An 18,530-nucleotide genomic window follows, 5' to 3' on the forward strand; every position below is an offset into this window, starting at 1 on the left:
GTTGGAAAAGCTATTCTATCAGATATTATCATCAGTTATTCTATCAGAAAAAAATGTTAAATACGTGATACAATTATTCAAGAATAAAAGTGGCACAACATGGCTACGAATTACATTTATCTTTTCTTCGGGTGGACAGGAGGCGAGTCCAGCAGCATCGATGAGCAGCGGGAGACACCCTGGACAGGTGAGCATTTCCTCGCAGACAACAGACAACCACTTACACTTCCTTACCAACATAGAATCCACCTGCGTATATATAGTTAGACATTTAACATATGCATATTCTCACAGAAAATAACCTCAAACCCTTCATGGCGCTCCTGTTCTTAATCCCACCCGACTCGAAAAACGGACAAAACGCCGAAATAACGAGTTTTTAATTCTGACAGAAATCCTTCAGGGCAAAGTCCGCGTCGCTCATCTTCATTGGACAGAAACCAGCGTCATCCGCCTCAGCACTTTTCTGCTGCAGACTCTCGCTGGTCGTGTGTTTGCGGCGGTTTCCCACTGGATATACGGCCGTTTTAAAGCCTGAAACCAACATAGGTGCTTCTTGGAACGTTTGGAGAACTTTAAAAAGGAGATAGAAGTTCAACCCAAGACGAATTGCGATTAAACCTGGAGGAGGAAAAGGGCGTTCGTACTTCGAAGTAACCATGGAAGTTCCTGGCATGCAGGTAAGCTATGAAGGTAGACACCCTGTGGGACCTAAGCGGTGTCCGCTCTATTTCTAAAACAAAGTAACCACGTAATCTAGCGTTGGTCTCGTCAAAAGAAACTGTGAGAGGCCGTTTTTTTTTCTCCCTTTGGAGTCGTTCGAGTAGGACTGACTTCGACTGACGACAACGTTGCACTTTGACTTGGCATGTCGTCTTTTCTGGCAGTTTGGTGTTGTACTTGAATAGGCATTCGGCTCACATTAATTCATGTTGGCCGTCCAAACACTTTCTCAATATTTTCATTCTGTTTATATCAGGTTTGTGTGGTTCGTTGCAGCTTTGCTATTATTTCTGCAATTACTATTTCTAATTTCTACTGATACTTCTTATATTAACTGTGTTGTTGTGTTAGCTTTATAGCATTCCTGAGACCCATACATTAACCCCTAAATACATTATGACTACCTGACGGAGATATTGCCTGTTCACTACATCTTCAGTTTGACCCAAAGCAGACTAGTTCAATCCACTGAAAGATTTCTTTTGTTTTTTTTTAAACCACCAATCAGCTAGTACTTGTCGACCAGTAATACACTCACAAATTGTGATGGACTCATGGACACATTATTTGTGTATAAAGCTAACTTGGCATGGCCGCAGTATGTGGTATACAGAGCACTTAATATCCCTCAAGTTACTATTTATTAGTCATAAATGATTATGCTATATATAATGTATAAATCATATCATAACTTGTTGTTTGGGAACTCACTTCTCCCCAAACATTTTCATTTATGTTTACTTTCCATTCCTGAATAATCGTCAACGGTTTCCTTGCAAAGCTCCTCCATGTTTAGCCTATTCACAACACAGTAGTTTTATGTACAAATGCAATCTTGAGACTGAATCTTGTGATGAACATTTTTTTGTTTTTCATGTAATCCAGTTTGTATAAGACTTAATATGTGACTGTAAGGAGTCAGTTTCACTTTGTTTTACAGTATTAATTGATAAGCATCTGCACTGTTGACGTTTGAATTCGTTGGTGATTGATATGATTGACAGGCAGCACACTCACCAGGTTAATCTATTTAGTTATTGTTGAGCAGGCCATTCTAAAAGCAGCTTTAACACCCATTGAACCATGTTAAGGCTCTTCAGTGGATCAAACAAGGGGGAAAATCACATTCAAACAGACTTGGTGGTGACATTTAGTGTGTTCATAATCGACGTAACGAAGATGGCTGTCAGTGCCGTCCGTCTGCACAGAATACACACAGCTAACTGGTTTTGTGTGTTGAGTGTCTCTCCCTCCTGCTTATCTGGCTGTGGGGTGTGTCTACCTGTGTGACTGACTTGCTTGTGGGCCCACTTTGGCTGCCTCCCTGGTGGGCAGGGCAGCACCTGTGAGTCACACAGCAGTAAAAAAAATAACACATCTGACGTCAGACAATAGGGACATAAGTGTGGTGAGGCAAGAACGAAGGTTGCCACTTAATAATAAATGCAGTCAATGTAGATACACTTTTACATTTTTAATTTTTTGTTAATGTTGATAACACTTAAGTTTGGGATTGATTTTAGAGATGTGCAGAAGAAATGGGCCAATCAGGAGACAAAAATATTACTTTTACTTTGTCATTATGTCCACCCACCCAATAAGTAAATTTCAGTGGTAGGGTAGTGGTGTTTAGATGCGCACGTTTGAACATATTGTGTGTTTTCAGACATACTGTAAATGTTTTGCTGTCGCACCATAGTATCAGATGTCCATTTTATTTTATTTATGCCATGGTTAGCTGTAAAGTAATTCATTGTCCTTCCTTATATTGAAATCCTTTTCAATATGTACAAGCTGAGGTGAAGAAGAATAAGGCATCTTCCATATGTTTACCTTCCCTCTGAGGGACGCTGACTATGTGGTCCACTAACATCCTGGAAGTTAATGAAAGTATAATATGAGAAACAATGGCTATAACTGTCAAGTTACAACCTGAAAAATGATTTGTGGTTCTTATGAAAACTTTTCTTGTTTAGGAGAGGAAACACAGTGACAAAAATGTGATACTGTGGTAGATTTTAAACATATAACATTACTATAGGTGGGTGTTTGGCGAAGTGCAGTGACTGATGCTTTCCTTTTCAAAAGACCTTTGTGCCTCTGAGTCACTGGTAGGCTCCCTTTTCCCAGCGGAGCTGTTATGAAACACTTCACAGACGATTCCCACAAGCTCCATCAGTGTCCAACCATGGAAACGTAATGTTCCTCTTCATATCCTGTCGGAAGCCAAAAGTCGTGATGCCGAAAATTATGCATTTCTAAATGGTTCCGTCAGGACACACGTTAACTGGTTGACTCAATTATTTTCATTGTGTTTTGAATAATAACTGTATTGTTCAGCCTTAACGTTTGCAGCCTGGGGCGCCTGTCTTTTGTATGCTGTCGATCAGGGAATTCCAAAGTGTTTCAATGCAACCCCATGGTTGCTTTTGTAAGGAGTGGACTGTGACACTTATCTTGCTCGGTTCTTTAGCACAGCTCTGTTCTGTGTTAGTTTCACTTCATTATGTTGACAGTGGTTAATGGAATTGGATTCAAAACAACAGTACTTGGTACTGCTTTCGGTACTCACTGTAATACCATCACATAAAATTTGTAGCTGAAACCCAACATCTTTTCTTTTGGGGATCTGATTGGTGGCGAAGGTGTGTCGGAGTATAAGGAGACTGTATGTTCACGTGTGGGGGTTCAGGGAAGGGCTGAGATACATAACGGCACAACACATTGTTCGTCTTTCTGGGTCCTCCTTAGAAGGTGGGAGTATTTCTTGACTAACATGAGGGATAACTGAGGGTGAAGGAGTGTTGACACTGCAACAGTTGAAAAAGCAGGGATATTCCCATCTTAGATTGACTCTTTGCTGCTGAAGAACCGGGGAGAACTTTGCTCTGAGTGGGGATCATCATTACTCCATTTGATGTTGGCATCGTTTTGAGGGTCAGAAACTTGTAACATTAATGACATTGAAGACAAACATTAAATATTAAGACATATGCAAAGCAACAACACACACCATAGAAACTGACACCAAACAAAAAAGGACAACAATGTGCAGAAATGTCCAAAATACCCGCGCATCAATTTCATAATGTGATGCGAAATTAGGTATTCCATCAACATTCCACTGCACTGATGTTAGTCTCCGTTATCACTGGATAGCCATGCACCAATGATTTGTCACTCTCATGTCAGGTTTTGTGCACCAGGGTGGTTGCCAAATATTTCCTGAGAGATTGCACACACTGTTTGTCATTTGGAAGCACAAACTTACTTCCACTTTTCTCGTACATGAGTTACAGATTTAATTGGCAGCTCTGGTTTTGTGTCATTCTTAGTATTCCCAAAGTATCTGTGTCACATTGTATCTGTGTCAAAATTAATAAAAAATGTACATTGCGCAGTATAAAAATAGAATTATTCTCAAACGGTGTCATTTCATCACTTATTTACGACTTTAAATGTTACTTCTTCGGTACTGATGATAGTGTGAATAATAGTAGATAATGAAGCTAAAGATATTATGTATTTATTGTAATTATAGTGATGATAATTTAAATAACAATGCTGATAATAATAATGATACACTAATGGTAAATGCAATATTGATAATTATATTCAAAATAAAAGTACTGCAACGATAACAGTGAAATTATACTGGTAATAGAAACCCAGATTATATGATGGTAATAATTATATTTTTTTAATTTTATATGAATATTGATTGTAATGGTAACAGGTAAACTCATTATCATTAAATCCTATTAATCTGTTAACAATTGAGGGATTCATGATCACTATATAATGTTAGTACTTGTACCCAGTCAGCAAAGAAAACGGTATTGGGATGTCCCTAGACTGCACTATTGTGTACCCTGTACCAAGATGTCAGTCCTGTCGGCACTTCCCCTCAAAGGGCAACGTCATTCAATGTGTCTATGTACGTTGTGTTTGTGGGTTGTGGAATAAGTTGGAGAGAAGAGAAAGGACAGTTGAAGTGAGTGCCTAATGGAGACGTGACAGAGAGATCACAGGAAGTTAAGACAAGAGTTCATGTAGAGTGGAACAGGTGAAGACTACTTTCAGGGCTGCTCAGTGAACGATGTGCAGCAGCTTGGGTGAAAGGGAAGCGTTGTAGGACAGTAGTGAGAGTGGTCATGATGTATGACAGTAGGTTTGACACAAAGGCAACCAGAGTTAGAAGCGGTACAGTTAAAGATGCTCAGGTTTTCATTGGGAGGTTAGAAATGAGGATATCAGGGGGACAGCCCGTGTGGAGCAGTCAGGAAAGAAAGTTTGGGAGGCCAGACTCATGTAGTTTGGCAGAGAGAAACAGTGGACGGTGTTGAACAAAAATGATTACAGCTGGAGGTGCTGAAAGGACGAAGAGGAAGGCCGCAAATGGAGTTCATGGATGTGATGCTGTGGCAGCCCCTGATGGAAAATGCAGAAGAAGAACATTTGTACATTAACATTTATAATGACGTTGATGATTCATTTTAGGGCTTATTGTGCTTTTAATGTAAAAATGTAAAGATGTAAATTAAAAAATCTACCAGACTGACAGAAAGTATGAGTGAACTATATCAACTTCAGCTTGTTTATAGCAAAGCGAAGAGTGACTCAACAGTTGGTGTCTGTTTTTGTTCTAAAAGATACAGGAAATACTGAAGAGCAGTGGGATTTCACATGATCTGCCAAGGTCATTTTGTAGCATGCAATGTTTTGTACTTCCTGCTTTAGCAGCTGTGACCTTTGACTCCCAAAACACACAAATGCTCATTGAGCCGTTGGCGAGCCTTGCTGGCGAATACAGATTCTGTTCTCCCTTAGTAAACACTGAAGTTAATGGTTGAGTTTACTTTTACATGTATTTGCAAACCAAATGCACAACAAACTGGATTGAATCTCTCATTTACGAGTAATCGACAGTGACAATGCCATGTTTTACACGGGAGTTAATCTCTGCTCATTGAGCATCATGCCATGCAACGTCAGTAAGCATTTTTTAAAGTATGTTCCCTGTGGCACTGTTGGTTTCACTGGTCAAACTGCTTCTTCTGTTGTATTAAACATGGTTTCATGATGATTTCAGACAGTAAGGTTAATCTGTGACCTTATAAATTAAATATTGACAGTTTTTGTGCTTCCCTGGCAACTTATGTTTAACTACACTCCTTTATTAACCCATACTTATTGCAGAGAGCTCAAAAATTGCAGTCAGTCCATGGAGGGCATTTTCATCATTTTCTTCAATAATAAATCATCTTGAAAAAAACTTCAGCATGTTATTGTAGATCGAGTTACATGCAAGATGCACCAAAACTGCACTTAGACCAATATGATAAAGTGAATGATAAATGCTGAACGTACTTCTTTTTCTCTTTAAGTTGTTTGCTCTGGGCTGATATACAGGTCAAAGTGCAAACGCTAGTGTTATGTGTTGTAATTTGTTCATTTGTTCATTGTCTACAGCAGTGGAAGACAGGGTTATTCAAGTCCATCAAAATGTACGCATCTGCACTGTAAACATCGCAGGAATGAAAACGTGTCTGCATTTGCTGTACTATAGTAGAATTAAGAATGGACGTCTTTGTCAATCTTTTGCTGCAAAAGTCGATCAAAATGTCAATCACCTGCGTATCTCACAGTTAAATATAGCTTCAACGCATATTTCAAGCATCAGTCCAAATCCAGGAAGTTTTTACCTTTCTACTGTTCTGTTGTGAAGATTGTGTATTTGGTTACAATAGCATTACATTCTGCATTTGGTTGAAATCTAATGTGGGCTTTATTATACTCAGTTGCTGGATAAAGAAACTAAAATCCGAAACCATGCCTTGATAATTATACCTAGATTCTATTTCCTTGCTAGCGGTGCATCCCACAACATTTATGACAGACCAGATAATGATTTCAAGGAAACTTTTTCTGCCAGGAATGTGACATTAAATAGACTCCAGGAACAGGTTTTATCAGCAGAGGAAAACAATCAAGCCTCATTTCACAATTTTTATAGCTGTTTTTTTTTTTTTTCAGGGAGTACATTTGAAAATGAGAATGCCCAATGAATTTAACTATTAAAATACTAAAGAAGTTTCATACATTCTTTTAATACTTTCCGTTCACTGGCTGCACGATATGGTATTTTAACGGCAGCTTTTCGTCTAGTCTAGTCTTTTGCAACAATAGTTGCCATAACAGTTTGGCATTAAACCCTGACTTCAGTAAAACCGTAATTGCAAAATTCAATGACTGCGTAAAACAAAAACAAACCAAAAGAACTGTGAAACAAATGCGTTTCTAATTTGGTCTAAGTAATTTGGTGAAATATGCTTTCTTAAAATGTAAATAGCACTCTATTTATTTTCAGTGTCATAACTGCACATTTTCACTCATGGTACATCGTCCTTGACACCAACTTTTGATTTTGCTTTCTGTGTGTTGGGGAAAAAAATGCTTGCATTCTCCAGGCACTCTGTTCATTTTATTCCAGAGGTGTAATAGGGAGCCTAATCTCTGCCCATTCCAGTCGGTCAGTGGGACCTAAGATCGGGAAAAAATGTCGGGAAAAAGTCTATGGGGAGATAGAAGTTATTTTCTGGTCCACTTTTCCTCATGCGCAGGGTCACACATATGCTGTACTTCAACTTGAGTGATAAATAATGATGTGAGTTTTATGATTTATGATTTACTTGCTTGTGAAAATAAGAAATCATTTGGATTTCAAATCAAATTTTGCAGAATCCAACTAAATCCCTAAGGGTGACTTATTAGGCTCCCTATAGGCTGCCAACCGGTTCCTTGTGTCAAAGCAGCTGGGATGCGCTCAGGACCTTGCAATTGCAGTAGGGAATCGATGCATGAGATGATATATTCTTGTCAAAGATACAATTTATGACGTGCTATTTATTTTTAATTACTGTTTTGGGGTCTGGTTTTTAAAGCTGTTTTGTGTGTTGCTAAGATGAAGTTGCAAGTTTACATTTTATATATAATATACATAACAAATTTTTCCACAAATTTGACTTGAATAAAGCAGATCTAACCCAACAAAATTATACTACTATTGATGGGCAATTCAACTTATTACCCGCAAAAATAACAAGGTATTTTTGAAAACGAAGTCAAAAAAAGTGGCATGATGAACAGAAATGAATTCAGAATGCACGGGTGTCAATGATGTGGGTCTGGATATCGAAGATGTTTCTGACTTTTGTTGTTGTGGTAATTACATGCACTTCATGTTATTTTTTCTTCTTCAAATCATACTTCAAGTGTGTTTTGATAGTTAAGGTGTGCTGTTCTGTGTGTAGAAAATATCAAGCAAGTGGGCTGCAGATTACTGACAAGTTGGTGTGAGCGATTTTCAACTGCATTGCAAAGCTGACTTTTTTCAGTCTTTCTAAAAACAGCCGCTGGACCCAAACTGCAGCGTTTGCTATGGGTGTGTCAACTTTGTGGGCACACAGTGTGCATTTGTTTCTTTTTTTAGTTCTGGGGACTGGTCCTCGCTCTATTAGACGCCTTCACATGCACATGTCTGGGTATGTGTCTGTGGTTTGAGTAACTGAGTTTTGAGTAACTTAGAGCTTCATCAGAACTCGGTTTTCTTCCAACAGCCCAGAATCCCTCAGAGTTTAGGTGATTCTTTCTACATTGTCTGTGGTTGTGTCATGAACAATGGGTCCCGGTGTGCCTTAAGGTAGACTGACAATGGGTCAAGAAGTTGGGATAGAGTCCAGACCCCACGTGATCCCACTTGAATTAAAAAAAAAAAAAAAAAACAATATCAATAAATTATCATTAAGTTCTGAGCGAAAACTATGCAATATGGTCAACGGTCACAACCTGTCATTGATGCTTGTCTTTATTACATCATGAATGGAGACATCTTGTCATGTTGATTAGAAAGTGAGACAAGTTAAGGAAATGGCTGTAAAGTGTTGGAAAAAGATTGTGTGTGTGTGTCGTGATGCAGCTCTGTGTGTCCAGTTCCTGTTATCTTTAACTGTCATGCTTGTTTCCTTCTGTGTTTTTATAGACTCTGTGTGCATGCGTGTTCAAACAGTGTGGTGACACAGTTACTTAAGTAGCAAGGAAATTGACACAGTACTATGTAGTTTTTTTTTTTGTTTTTTTTTTGCTGAATGTAAAGTAAAACTGGCAGGTTTCACACATCATGATTCAAAATTCACAGTACTAGTCTCTTCTATGTGTAAATATGTACAACTTAAAAAGACCAAGAGACAGCATTTACCTCGGCCTGTTTTTGTAATTGAACCTATTCCTTTTTCTTGTTTCACAGTGATGTTTCCTGTCAAATAACCATAATAATTTGCTTGATACTAGATTGGATGTCCTTTAGTTGTCCCACAATGGGGACTATAGCCTTTTATAATCGTTGTCCATGTTACTGACACAAGCTCTACTGCTGCTCCAGGATGTGCTGCTGCTTCTGTGAAGACATTTACAGCTTCATCTGACATTTATGCTTGTTTATTCCATGCCTGTGTATTCATTTTTCTGTAAGATGTTGTGACCTACAGTTAGTAGCGCAAATAGGCACTTTGGTACATTCTGCATTTCACTGTTGTAAATGCCATTTGGTTGCATTCATCTGACAGACTGACTTTACTATCTCCTGACTGACTCATAACTAATTCTAGACAGGCTGAATTGGACATCCCAGTATGCAGTTGACTTCACATACTGCCATTCTCTCTGACCAGTGGTTCAGATGTGTTTTTTTAATCCGTCAGAGTGCTGATCTTAGCATGCAACTTGTTTTGTTTTTTTAATCTTACATGAAGGGGCTTTGGAAATTGGCAGTACAATTTAACATTGCTAGATTACATTCCCAGTGTTTGATATTCACAAATTTCTAATTATTCATCTGCCAGTTTCTATACCATTCAGATGATCATATTTTGGAATATATGAGATTATATATTTTATTTATTTTTAATACTTTGTATATTTTTTAATATAAAGCTTCAAAGCTACTGCAGGTATTTGTACATGAAATAGATTTTTGTAGGTGCATAATTTCAGTTTTCAATTCTGATATTTAGAATATTTGAATATTTATTTATATTTAAACTTGAACATTTATTTTTCTTTCCCCTCAGAGTTCTCAGATCGACCCAGAGGAGTTGTTTACCAAATTAGATCGGATTGGCAAAGGCTCTTTTGGAGAGGTGAGTGTAATTTTTTTGTATTTTTTTTTTTGACTGCATATAGCAAGTGATGTCAGTGATAAAGTTTGTAGATGTAATTCTAGTTACCAATTTTCTCTTCCTTAGGTATTCAAAGGCATTGACAATCGGACCCAGAGTGTGGTTGCCATTAAAACCATTGACCTGGAGGAGGCTGAAGACGAAATAGAAGACATCCAGCAGGAGATCACTGTCCTGAGTCAGTGTGACAGCCCTTACATCACCAAGTACTATGGCTCCTACCTCAAGGTAAAGAGAACCACTGATAAAACACTGACTTCGCTCCACACTTTTACAATTTCTTTGCTGTAGTAGAACAAAAGATTGAATTGTCCATTCACTGTGATTAACATAACTGTTAGTTATGCCCAAATAAATGATTTTTTTTTTATTCCTTCCAAAATATTTGCTTTAACTCATTGCAAAGCATTTGACAAATTGTACAATTTATTGTGATGAAAACAATGAATAAAATGAACCCTTACTTGATTATGATACAATTGTTTTGTAAATGAATAGCCAAATATGCACCAGTGACGTTCCACTGTAGTGAGGGATCATTCCAAATCTAACATGCTGTTAAGTGTTGCCAATTTGTTGCCATGATGCTACACATTGTTCCCTCACTCGATCAACTACATGGTCAACAAAGTTGCAAATGAAGAAATTAAGTACCTTAATATCCATGTTGTATCCCACAATGCTTTGTATGAGATCTAATTTTTTTCAATATTTTAGGGCAGCAAACTATGGATCATCATGGAATATCTTGGTGGGGGCTCAGCGCTTGATTTGGTGAGTGGCAAAGTTGTTTAAATCTCCACTGAAAAGCCTTTGTTTTGAGTGTCCATTGTTTTATTTCATCACAAAAATGCTCTGCATATTTTTGTGTGCGTCATGTGGTGAGTCCTGACTTTGAATGGAAGACAACAGGGTGTGTTTGAGTTTGTTCTGCATGTCATTACAGTGTTTTACATCTGTGTCATTACTCTGTGCGTGTTTGTCTTCATCTATCTATGTGTGTGTGTGTCTGTGTTCGCAGCTTAAAGCCGGTCCATTTGATGAATCTCAAATAGCTACCATGCTCAAAGAGATTCTTAAGGGGCTAGACTACCTGCATTCAGAGAAAAAGATCCACAGAGACATCAAAGGTACAACTGCATTCTGTTGATGAAGTACAAGACATTGCTTATGATGAGAAAAACATCCTCTTCTTGGAGACAGAGTTGACAATTTATAAACCTGTGCTGACTTTTAATCATTGACTAATTTGCTTAAATCTAATACCAACAATGTGATGCTCATTGGCAGAGAGAAGAGTGTACGTATACATAAATGGCTAATAACGAAAGTAGCAAAAAAGTGAACTAGTTGAAATTGTCCAACCCACATTATGGCTGTAGTACCAGACAGGTTTGAATGCAATTTTTTCTTTTTTTTTATTACAATCTACAGCTGAAGACTGAAACAATGCCGTACAATAGTTAATAGTTAGCATACCGAGTACCACCACTTGTTTTGGAGACTTCATTCTTTTCCCTGCGTTAGGTAATGGCTTGACCATAACTGAAGTTTCACTGTTTCTGGGGAACAAAAAACTCTCACGAGGTCATTTAATATATCCATGTTAGTCTGCTGTAAAAGGTTGTGAAACTGTCCTGTCATTAAATGTTTAAAACAGAAAAAAATGTGTAGTGTGGTCGATCATTCTCTGGCATTTGGGGCAGTCAGATTCAGATTCGACCCCTTTTACTGCTTGCTATTGGTAAATTTGAAATGTGGGCCTTTAAGCTTTAGAATGTTACGTACAGCTGTAGATCATTTAGGTAGCTAGTCACACTTATCCAAATCATGTTTTCATTTCCCACTTTCATGAATCCCTTTGAATCGCTCTTCCTCTTCTCCTTTTACCTGGTATGTCCACACCCAACAGCCTTTGTCCAACATGTCCACTCTCTCCTCTCCTCAAGACCAAACCATCTGGCCTCTCCAGTTTCATCTCCAATCTTCCCCTCATGTCCCCCTGATGTGCTCCCACATAGCCTTCCATTGAGAGTCAATTAATTGTATGGAGGACACCTTGTTGATGAGCAAATTATTTATGAATGTTTTCTTCTCATTTCAAGCTGCCAACGTCCTGCTGTCGGAGCATGGCCAGGTGAAACTGGCTGACTTTGGTGTGGCTGGTCAGCTGACAGACACCCAGATAAAGAGGGAAACCTTTGTGGGAACACCTTTCTGGATGGCACCAGAGGTCATTCAGCAGTCAGCCTACGACTCCAAGGTAGATACTTCACTTCTGTGAATGTGTTCCACTCCACTTTACACTTAAAGCATCAGAGTACATACTCATTGAAAGCAAAGGCTGCTTCTTCAGTCCCTGTGGTGACAGGTTTGCATGTAGCCATAGCAACTTTAAACACGTGGATTTGTTATCTCAATGCTTTGGTTTTCTTTTGCATTGTTTCCACTGTCTTGCTGCTTTAATTTGCATTTCAAAAGACCTGATTATTAATGTGTTAACCATTTTCTTTCTCTTCTTTGACCAATTCAATGTATTCCTTGCTTTGTTCATTGAAGCCTACTTCTCTATTTTTGTGTAGACAAACAGGGTGTTTTCTGTCTCAGGGGAATTCTCGGAGTCGGGAGGACGTCAATATTGAATGAGCATATTCATTTGGTGCTGCACCTGTTGGTGCGACAGACAATAGCATGAGGGCTGTCATGGAGGACAGTAGGCGTGTGTGTGTGTGTGTGTGCGTGTGCGTGTGCGTGCGTGCACAGGCCTCTGTTTAACATTGCAGTTGAAGTAGTGTGTGTTTACACTGTAATCTAATGTGGTTTTACTTGCTTTGTGTATCTTTTAATGACCTATTTATAAATGGCAGAGAATAATTTTGGTCATTGGCATAGGAAAAATCACTCCATCTTTATTGTATATTGATACTATAATTGAAGTCAAAAGTATGTTTAAAAGTTATTCGCCTTTAATATTTTTTCTTTTGTGAAAGCGTAAAGTGTCTCATCACAATACATGCTTTTTATTATATGGTAATACAGCAATGTAATACAAAAACTTTCTTATTGATCGAGTGTGTTTTTAATTATTACACTTTCAAAAAAGTAATAACTTACATTGTACACTTAAATATTTATTAATACTTTTTGCGAGACAATATTACATGAAACGCTATTTCCTTATCATATTGCAATCGACTAGTTAAAAACCTGTTTCTCTGTTTGACCTAGTTGAGGTGCGTGTGTTGTTGAAATTGAAAATGTATTCTTTTCTGCCACGTGTTGAGAAACTTTTCGTTTACTAACAATGTCAGCCTTTTATCTTTCTAATGACTGTGTTCTATCTTCACATTTTAATTGAATAACTAATATGTTATGACGTAATGTAGCTGATATTTGATTCAGCTTGTTTATTTGCTTATCACACTTGTTTCACTGTATATTAAATGTTTTTAGCCCTGTGGATTGATCTAGCATGGATCCAACCGTTCGGTTGTCGCTTTTATTTCTCCACACATATCCCAAATATACGTGGTGACGATGACATTTCTTTCCTTCCTTTAGAACTGTTATACAATATATTTGATTTTGTGGCAACAGTTAGCATTTTGGTTTATCGTGTTGAATATTTTGTATTGACTTTTTTTGATAACCAAGGTTCATTTATGAACTACTGTTCACTTACTGTAGCAATGTCTCAGCTGTCTGTCTGTGTTGTTGACTATGCCTGTCCAAATTGTTTCATGCAGCTTGTTTCATCTTGTCGTCTCCAGTCATCAAACAAAACCGCATTCTGGTTTGCCAGGCAGGTTTTCTTGACAATTGTCAGTTATGTCCGTGAATGAATAAATGAAAGAACAACCAGAGGTCACGATGAACCTTGGCATGCATGCTTGGATGCGGTGCCAAATCTGCATGTATACAGTAATCCTCTCAGTGAAACACTGGGGTTGTTGATACTTTTAGCTTGTTGTTCATGTTAGATTCCTTATACTTGGACTGAATTCATGTATTCGTGTTATCTGGTTGCAAGTTGCCAGATGGTGACAGCGTAATTTGACTCGCACCGTGTGACTTGCATGTGTGTGCGTGCGCTTGTTCTCTGGTGGTTGAGAAGAGGTTATAATCAACCTGTCGGACTCTCTGTGCGCCCTCTTCAGCCTGGCAGATGGTTGGCGGCTGCTGCAGCTGCTAAACTGGGAAAATGATAACCTGCTTACAGTGGTTCTGTGTGTGTGTTCTTTTGTCTCTGCAGGCTGATATCTGGTCCCTGGGAATCACTGCCATTGAACTTGCCAAAGGTGAACCACCAAACTCCGACATGCACCCGATGCGAGTCCTCTTCCACATCCCAAAGTCTTCCCCGCCCACGCTGATTGGGGATTTCTCCAAGAGCTTCAAAGAATTCACCGAAGCCTGTTTGAACAAGGACCCAGCCTTTGTATGAACCACACTCCTGATCTGTCACACCTGATCATGACACCATGGACCTCAAGTCTCATCTGTTATTGCCTTCTATTTGCACTCTTCTTTGGAGAATTGAGAAAAAGAGGATATATAATTGCTTTGTACTGCAGCACTATTGGTGGGTGATTTGTAGTCACTGCTAACATGCATTTCCAACGACTACTGCGTTTAAGGATGGAAACGCTATCATCCTGCGTTACATCGTGTTGCCACTAAAGATGGGCTGATGAGTAAATCTGAGGTCCGTTGACAGGGTGGACAAGAAAGCTGAGGTAGAGATTGTTAGAAGGTTGTGTAGAAGCTTGGTATTGTGCCTCCAGTGGTTGTGGGAGGGAGCCATGGTTCATTACTGTGTTCTCAGACCATGTGTTCTCAGAGATTTATTCATCAGGAGTGCTACCAGCCCCCCCCTGCTGTATTGTAAAAGTCTCAAGTTTCATCTCAGTGCAGTAATTTGTAAATATATTTGGATGAAGATAAAGTCCCTTGCGATGGGATTTCCATTCAGAGCCTGCAGTCAATACTGTGCGCCATCAAGTGCTCATCTAATGCAACCATTCACATCAACTTAAAGGAATAACCGGAACGTAAAATCCTTTAGTCCGACTACACCAGGATAGATGGCCGCAAACTCATAACCTGGGTTTTGCTCTGTTATTGACAGCAGATGACTTGGGCAAATGAACAGGTTTTCTCACACTCTCTGTCATGTTTTTCTGAGCTCCACCTGGTCACCTTATGTGCCACTCATGATTAATACTTATGAAACTCAAATGCAAAGGTCAAAATATCTATAGTGAAAAACAAAGTTTCAGTTATTTGCTATGTCAGCACTGTATATGAGCCATTAAAATCCATTCTACCGAAATGTTTACATGCTAAACCATACTAAATATGTTGAGGAAACATCGACCAGGAATAGTCCCTATGTTTCAATTTCCCTATTTCAAGCTTCATTTTTCGTCATATTTATTGGTCACTTCTTTTATTCTGTGTCTTTGCAGCGTCCAACAGCCAAAGAACTTCTGAAACACAAGTTCATTACCAAACATTGCAAGAAGACGTCTTACCTCAGCGAGTTGATTGACAGGTACAGGAGGTGGAAAGAGGGCCACAGTGACAGCAGCTCGGGTGACTCGGACAGGTGATCTTCAATGAGATGCCTTTTAATATTTGCTTTTATATTTGAGCATTATTGTCATTCTTTTGTGTGTGTGTTTTTATGTCAATCAAGTGAGTCGAATGATAAAGAAAACTACCCCAGTCCCAAGTGGTCGTTCACCACCGTGCGTAAGAACAAGCCCACTGAAGGCAGGAAGGTTCTGAATGGAACTGTGAGTATGCTAGCTTTGTTTGTCTGTATAGCATGTTGATATTCAACATCCTTGCATCACCTTCTCTGAACATGCTTGGTCGGCACCTTGAACCCCGACACAAATGCAACTGTCATAGTAAATGAACGCCACCAATTATCACCTAAAAATTTGAAAGTGGAAAAAGCAACCAAAAAAGAGAGATTCCTGATGTGTCATATATAATGCAGCGGAGGTGAAATGTTGTGCTTTGTATTGAAATAAATTCCAGAAATTATTAGAAAAGTACATTGCTCAATTCTCCAGTCAAGCGCTGCTTGCGTCTCAACGGAACTTGACGATTCCCTTCGTGGCCAGCAGAGGGAGGCAACCTGCAGTCTTCCACACGACCATCCAAGCTTTCTTTCTGTCTCGATCGCAGAGCCCACTGCAGCAATAGTAGATGTTGCTTGCGCATATTGTAACAGCCAAATTTTCCATGTGAGCAGGCTCAGGATCTGTTGAGTAAATCTGCAAGTTTGACCACCCTCATCTCGCCTGTCTTCAACGAGGTAAGACAAGTACAGACAGTTAACCTTGCAGCATTACAAGTGCACCACATGAGTGGCTCATCGATGTGAAGAAGATGCTCAAGTCAAGGATTTTCTTGAGGCTACTGCATTTCTGAAGCTCAAGTGTGATTTGATGAGGACTCTGTTGTGTGTTTCAGCTCAAGCAGCAGCACAAGGAGCACTCTGAACAGAGACAAGCTATTGAGGAATTGGAAAACAAATTCCGATTTGCGGAGGACGTGTGTCCGGGCATCACAGACAGGATGATCACACGCATCATTGCCAGGTGCACTAATATGCCAGTTGTGATCACGTGCTGTGCCATGATAGATGCTAGTGTGCCCACTTGTGTACACATGTGGTCTCTTCACCTCTTGCCTTGTGTCACACAGATTCACTGCTGAATGAAAGTCGGATGAAAGAAGGAATTCCATGTAAAGACGAGTGACTGCATGAGCCGCAGATCCATTTGGGAAATTAGGAGATTTGCTGTGCGATGTCTCCTTTCACACACCCCCCCAACACACACACACACACACACTAATAATAATGTGCTATATACAATGTTCTATATGTAATGTATATTTGTATATGCTGACCACTGCTGGTTGAAAGACATCAGTCTCTTCCCAATTCGATGTAACTATTGTTGAACTAAAGCCCTTGGGATTTATTTTGTTGTCACTTCTTTTATCTCTCTCTTTCTGTGTTTTTATTTATCCAAACCCTAAAGTGCCTAAATTAGTCCATGTAGTCATGTAGGGATCTACAGTGACTCACTCGCTGATAGAACCTTCCACCTGTGAATATTCTCGTCCACAGTGCTGTCATTCACCTTTTAACATGTTGATATGTTCACTAGCACTTCAGTCAGATACTCTGCCAACATTTGTCTTGTTGTCCTCAGCAATACTTGTAGCCTAAAGTCTCCCATGATGCAATGGGCTCATATTTTTAAATCCAGCTTTTATGTGGCAGTGGTCAAGTTGCTGGAAGGGAAAGAAAACTGAATAGTTTTCTTTTAAATTTCCTGTATTTGACCAGATATATGCATGGACGACCTAACGTTGATGTATCACCTAAAACTGATTCCTGTCAACGTTTAATTTAAGAGTATTAGTCTAAGAGTTTTTACCAAAGACACTATAAGACTGTATATTTTATTGTCTTTTTATGTATGGTAAGGGATGAATGGTTGTTCAGCAGTCGGGATCTTCAACATTGTAGGATTTTGCGTACATTTCTTTTGTCTAGTGGGATGTAGAGATTCAGAATGAATATTTAAGTGTGATTGAATAAAAAAAATCTTCTCTCTTATGGAATATTGCCATTTTTGTGTGTCAGAATACCCAGATTATGAATCAGAGTAAAATATAAGTTCTAGTTTTTCATGAAAACACAGTTGCAGAGGTTGAAAACTATTTTTTTTGTCAAAGTATTATCTAAGTAAGTAAATCTTTTTGAATATATTGTGTTCCCAGAAGGCCAGTTCAACTTGCAGCTTAGCCATAATGGCTAAAAACCAAGTAATGTACAGTGTTGAACAACAATGACGCTGGGACTGTTTCCCCAAGTCACTTCCCTACATGGACTTTATCAACACAGCTCGTATGCCTGTGTCCACGGTGTGATCAACTTAATTTGGACAACAGGTGGCAGTAACATCTGTGAGCTTCTGTAACAGACACACAGGAGATGTATTTGATGTCATGTCGTCATGTGGCAAATGTGCCTTTTGTCTCTTTGAAAATCTATGGTCTTTACAACGTTCGTAAATCTAGACAGACCTACAGATCACTACTAAAATGTCATCTCCTCCGAGTGCCTGAATCAACGTATGGCCTGTTTGGCCAACAAATGCAAGAGACAAATGTGGCATTTTTTTATTGTGTAGTACTAAGTTTTACTACAATTTACGAGGGGTCAGTGAGCGCAGTCAGTGGCATTATTGTTCAAGTAACATCAGTAACATTTAACACTAGACGCCTCCCCTAAAGCCCTGGAGAAGGGACTTTAGGCGAAGTCTTTGATGGCAACAAGCATTTCATCTTCATTTGTAAGTGCAGCCATTACCTGAGGGCTGTTTTTTGCAATGTAATATCACAATATTACAATTCAGATATAGAACAACCCTGGTCGACACGTCACTATTGATGAACAGCTTTTCCCGTCAAAGACTCGCTGCTGTTTCCTGTAATGCATTGCAATGAAACCTGACAAGTTTGGCATCACAAGTTTTGGCT

General features: G+C 39.0%; 1 protein-coding gene across 2 annotated transcripts; it reads left to right on the forward strand.

The window, feature by feature from the left end:
• The first annotated feature begins 462 nt into the window (after nucleotides 1-462).
• On the forward strand, nucleotides 463-17,573 carry stk26 (serine/threonine protein kinase 26). Of its 2 annotated transcripts, XM_053860865.1 has the most exons (12): nucleotides 463-680; nucleotides 9,852-9,920; nucleotides 10,026-10,187; nucleotides 10,677-10,733; nucleotides 10,981-11,089; nucleotides 12,065-12,222; nucleotides 14,212-14,397; nucleotides 15,428-15,567; nucleotides 15,658-15,757; nucleotides 16,225-16,287; nucleotides 16,446-16,573; nucleotides 16,680-17,573. In XM_053860865.1, the coding sequence occupies exons 1-12, from the start codon at nucleotides 660-662 to the stop codon at nucleotides 16,693-16,695; spliced, it is 1,209 nt and encodes a 402-aa protein (XP_053716840.1). In that variant the 5' UTR covers nucleotides 463-659; the 3' UTR covers nucleotides 16,696-17,573. The 2 variants fall into 2 exon arrangements, with proteins under 2 accessions (XP_053716840.1, XP_053716841.1); XM_053860866.1 differs by lacking the exon at nucleotides 16,225-16,287.
• Nucleotides 17,574-18,530: the final 957 nt, after the last annotated feature.

Source organism: Synchiropus splendidus, chromosome 3, assembly GCF_027744825.2.
Source record: "Synchiropus splendidus isolate RoL2022-P1 chromosome 3, RoL_Sspl_1.0, whole genome shotgun sequence".
In the NCBI taxonomy this organism is placed as follows: Eukaryota; Metazoa; Chordata; class Actinopteri; order Syngnathiformes; family Callionymidae; genus Synchiropus; species Synchiropus splendidus.

Excerpts from the sequence above, each read along its gene's own strand:
- stk26 (XM_053860865.1), top strand. The coding sequence starts at position 660 with ATGGAAGTTCCTGGCATGCAG. Across the intron at positions 681-9,851 it reads TGGAAGTTCCTGGCATGCAG|AGTTCTCAGATCGACCCAGA; the intron begins GTAAGCTATGAA and ends CTTTCCCCTCAG. Across the intron at positions 11,090-12,064 it reads GATCCACAGAGACATCAAAG|CTGCCAACGTCCTGCTGTCG; the intron begins GTACAACTGCAT and ends TCTCATTTCAAG.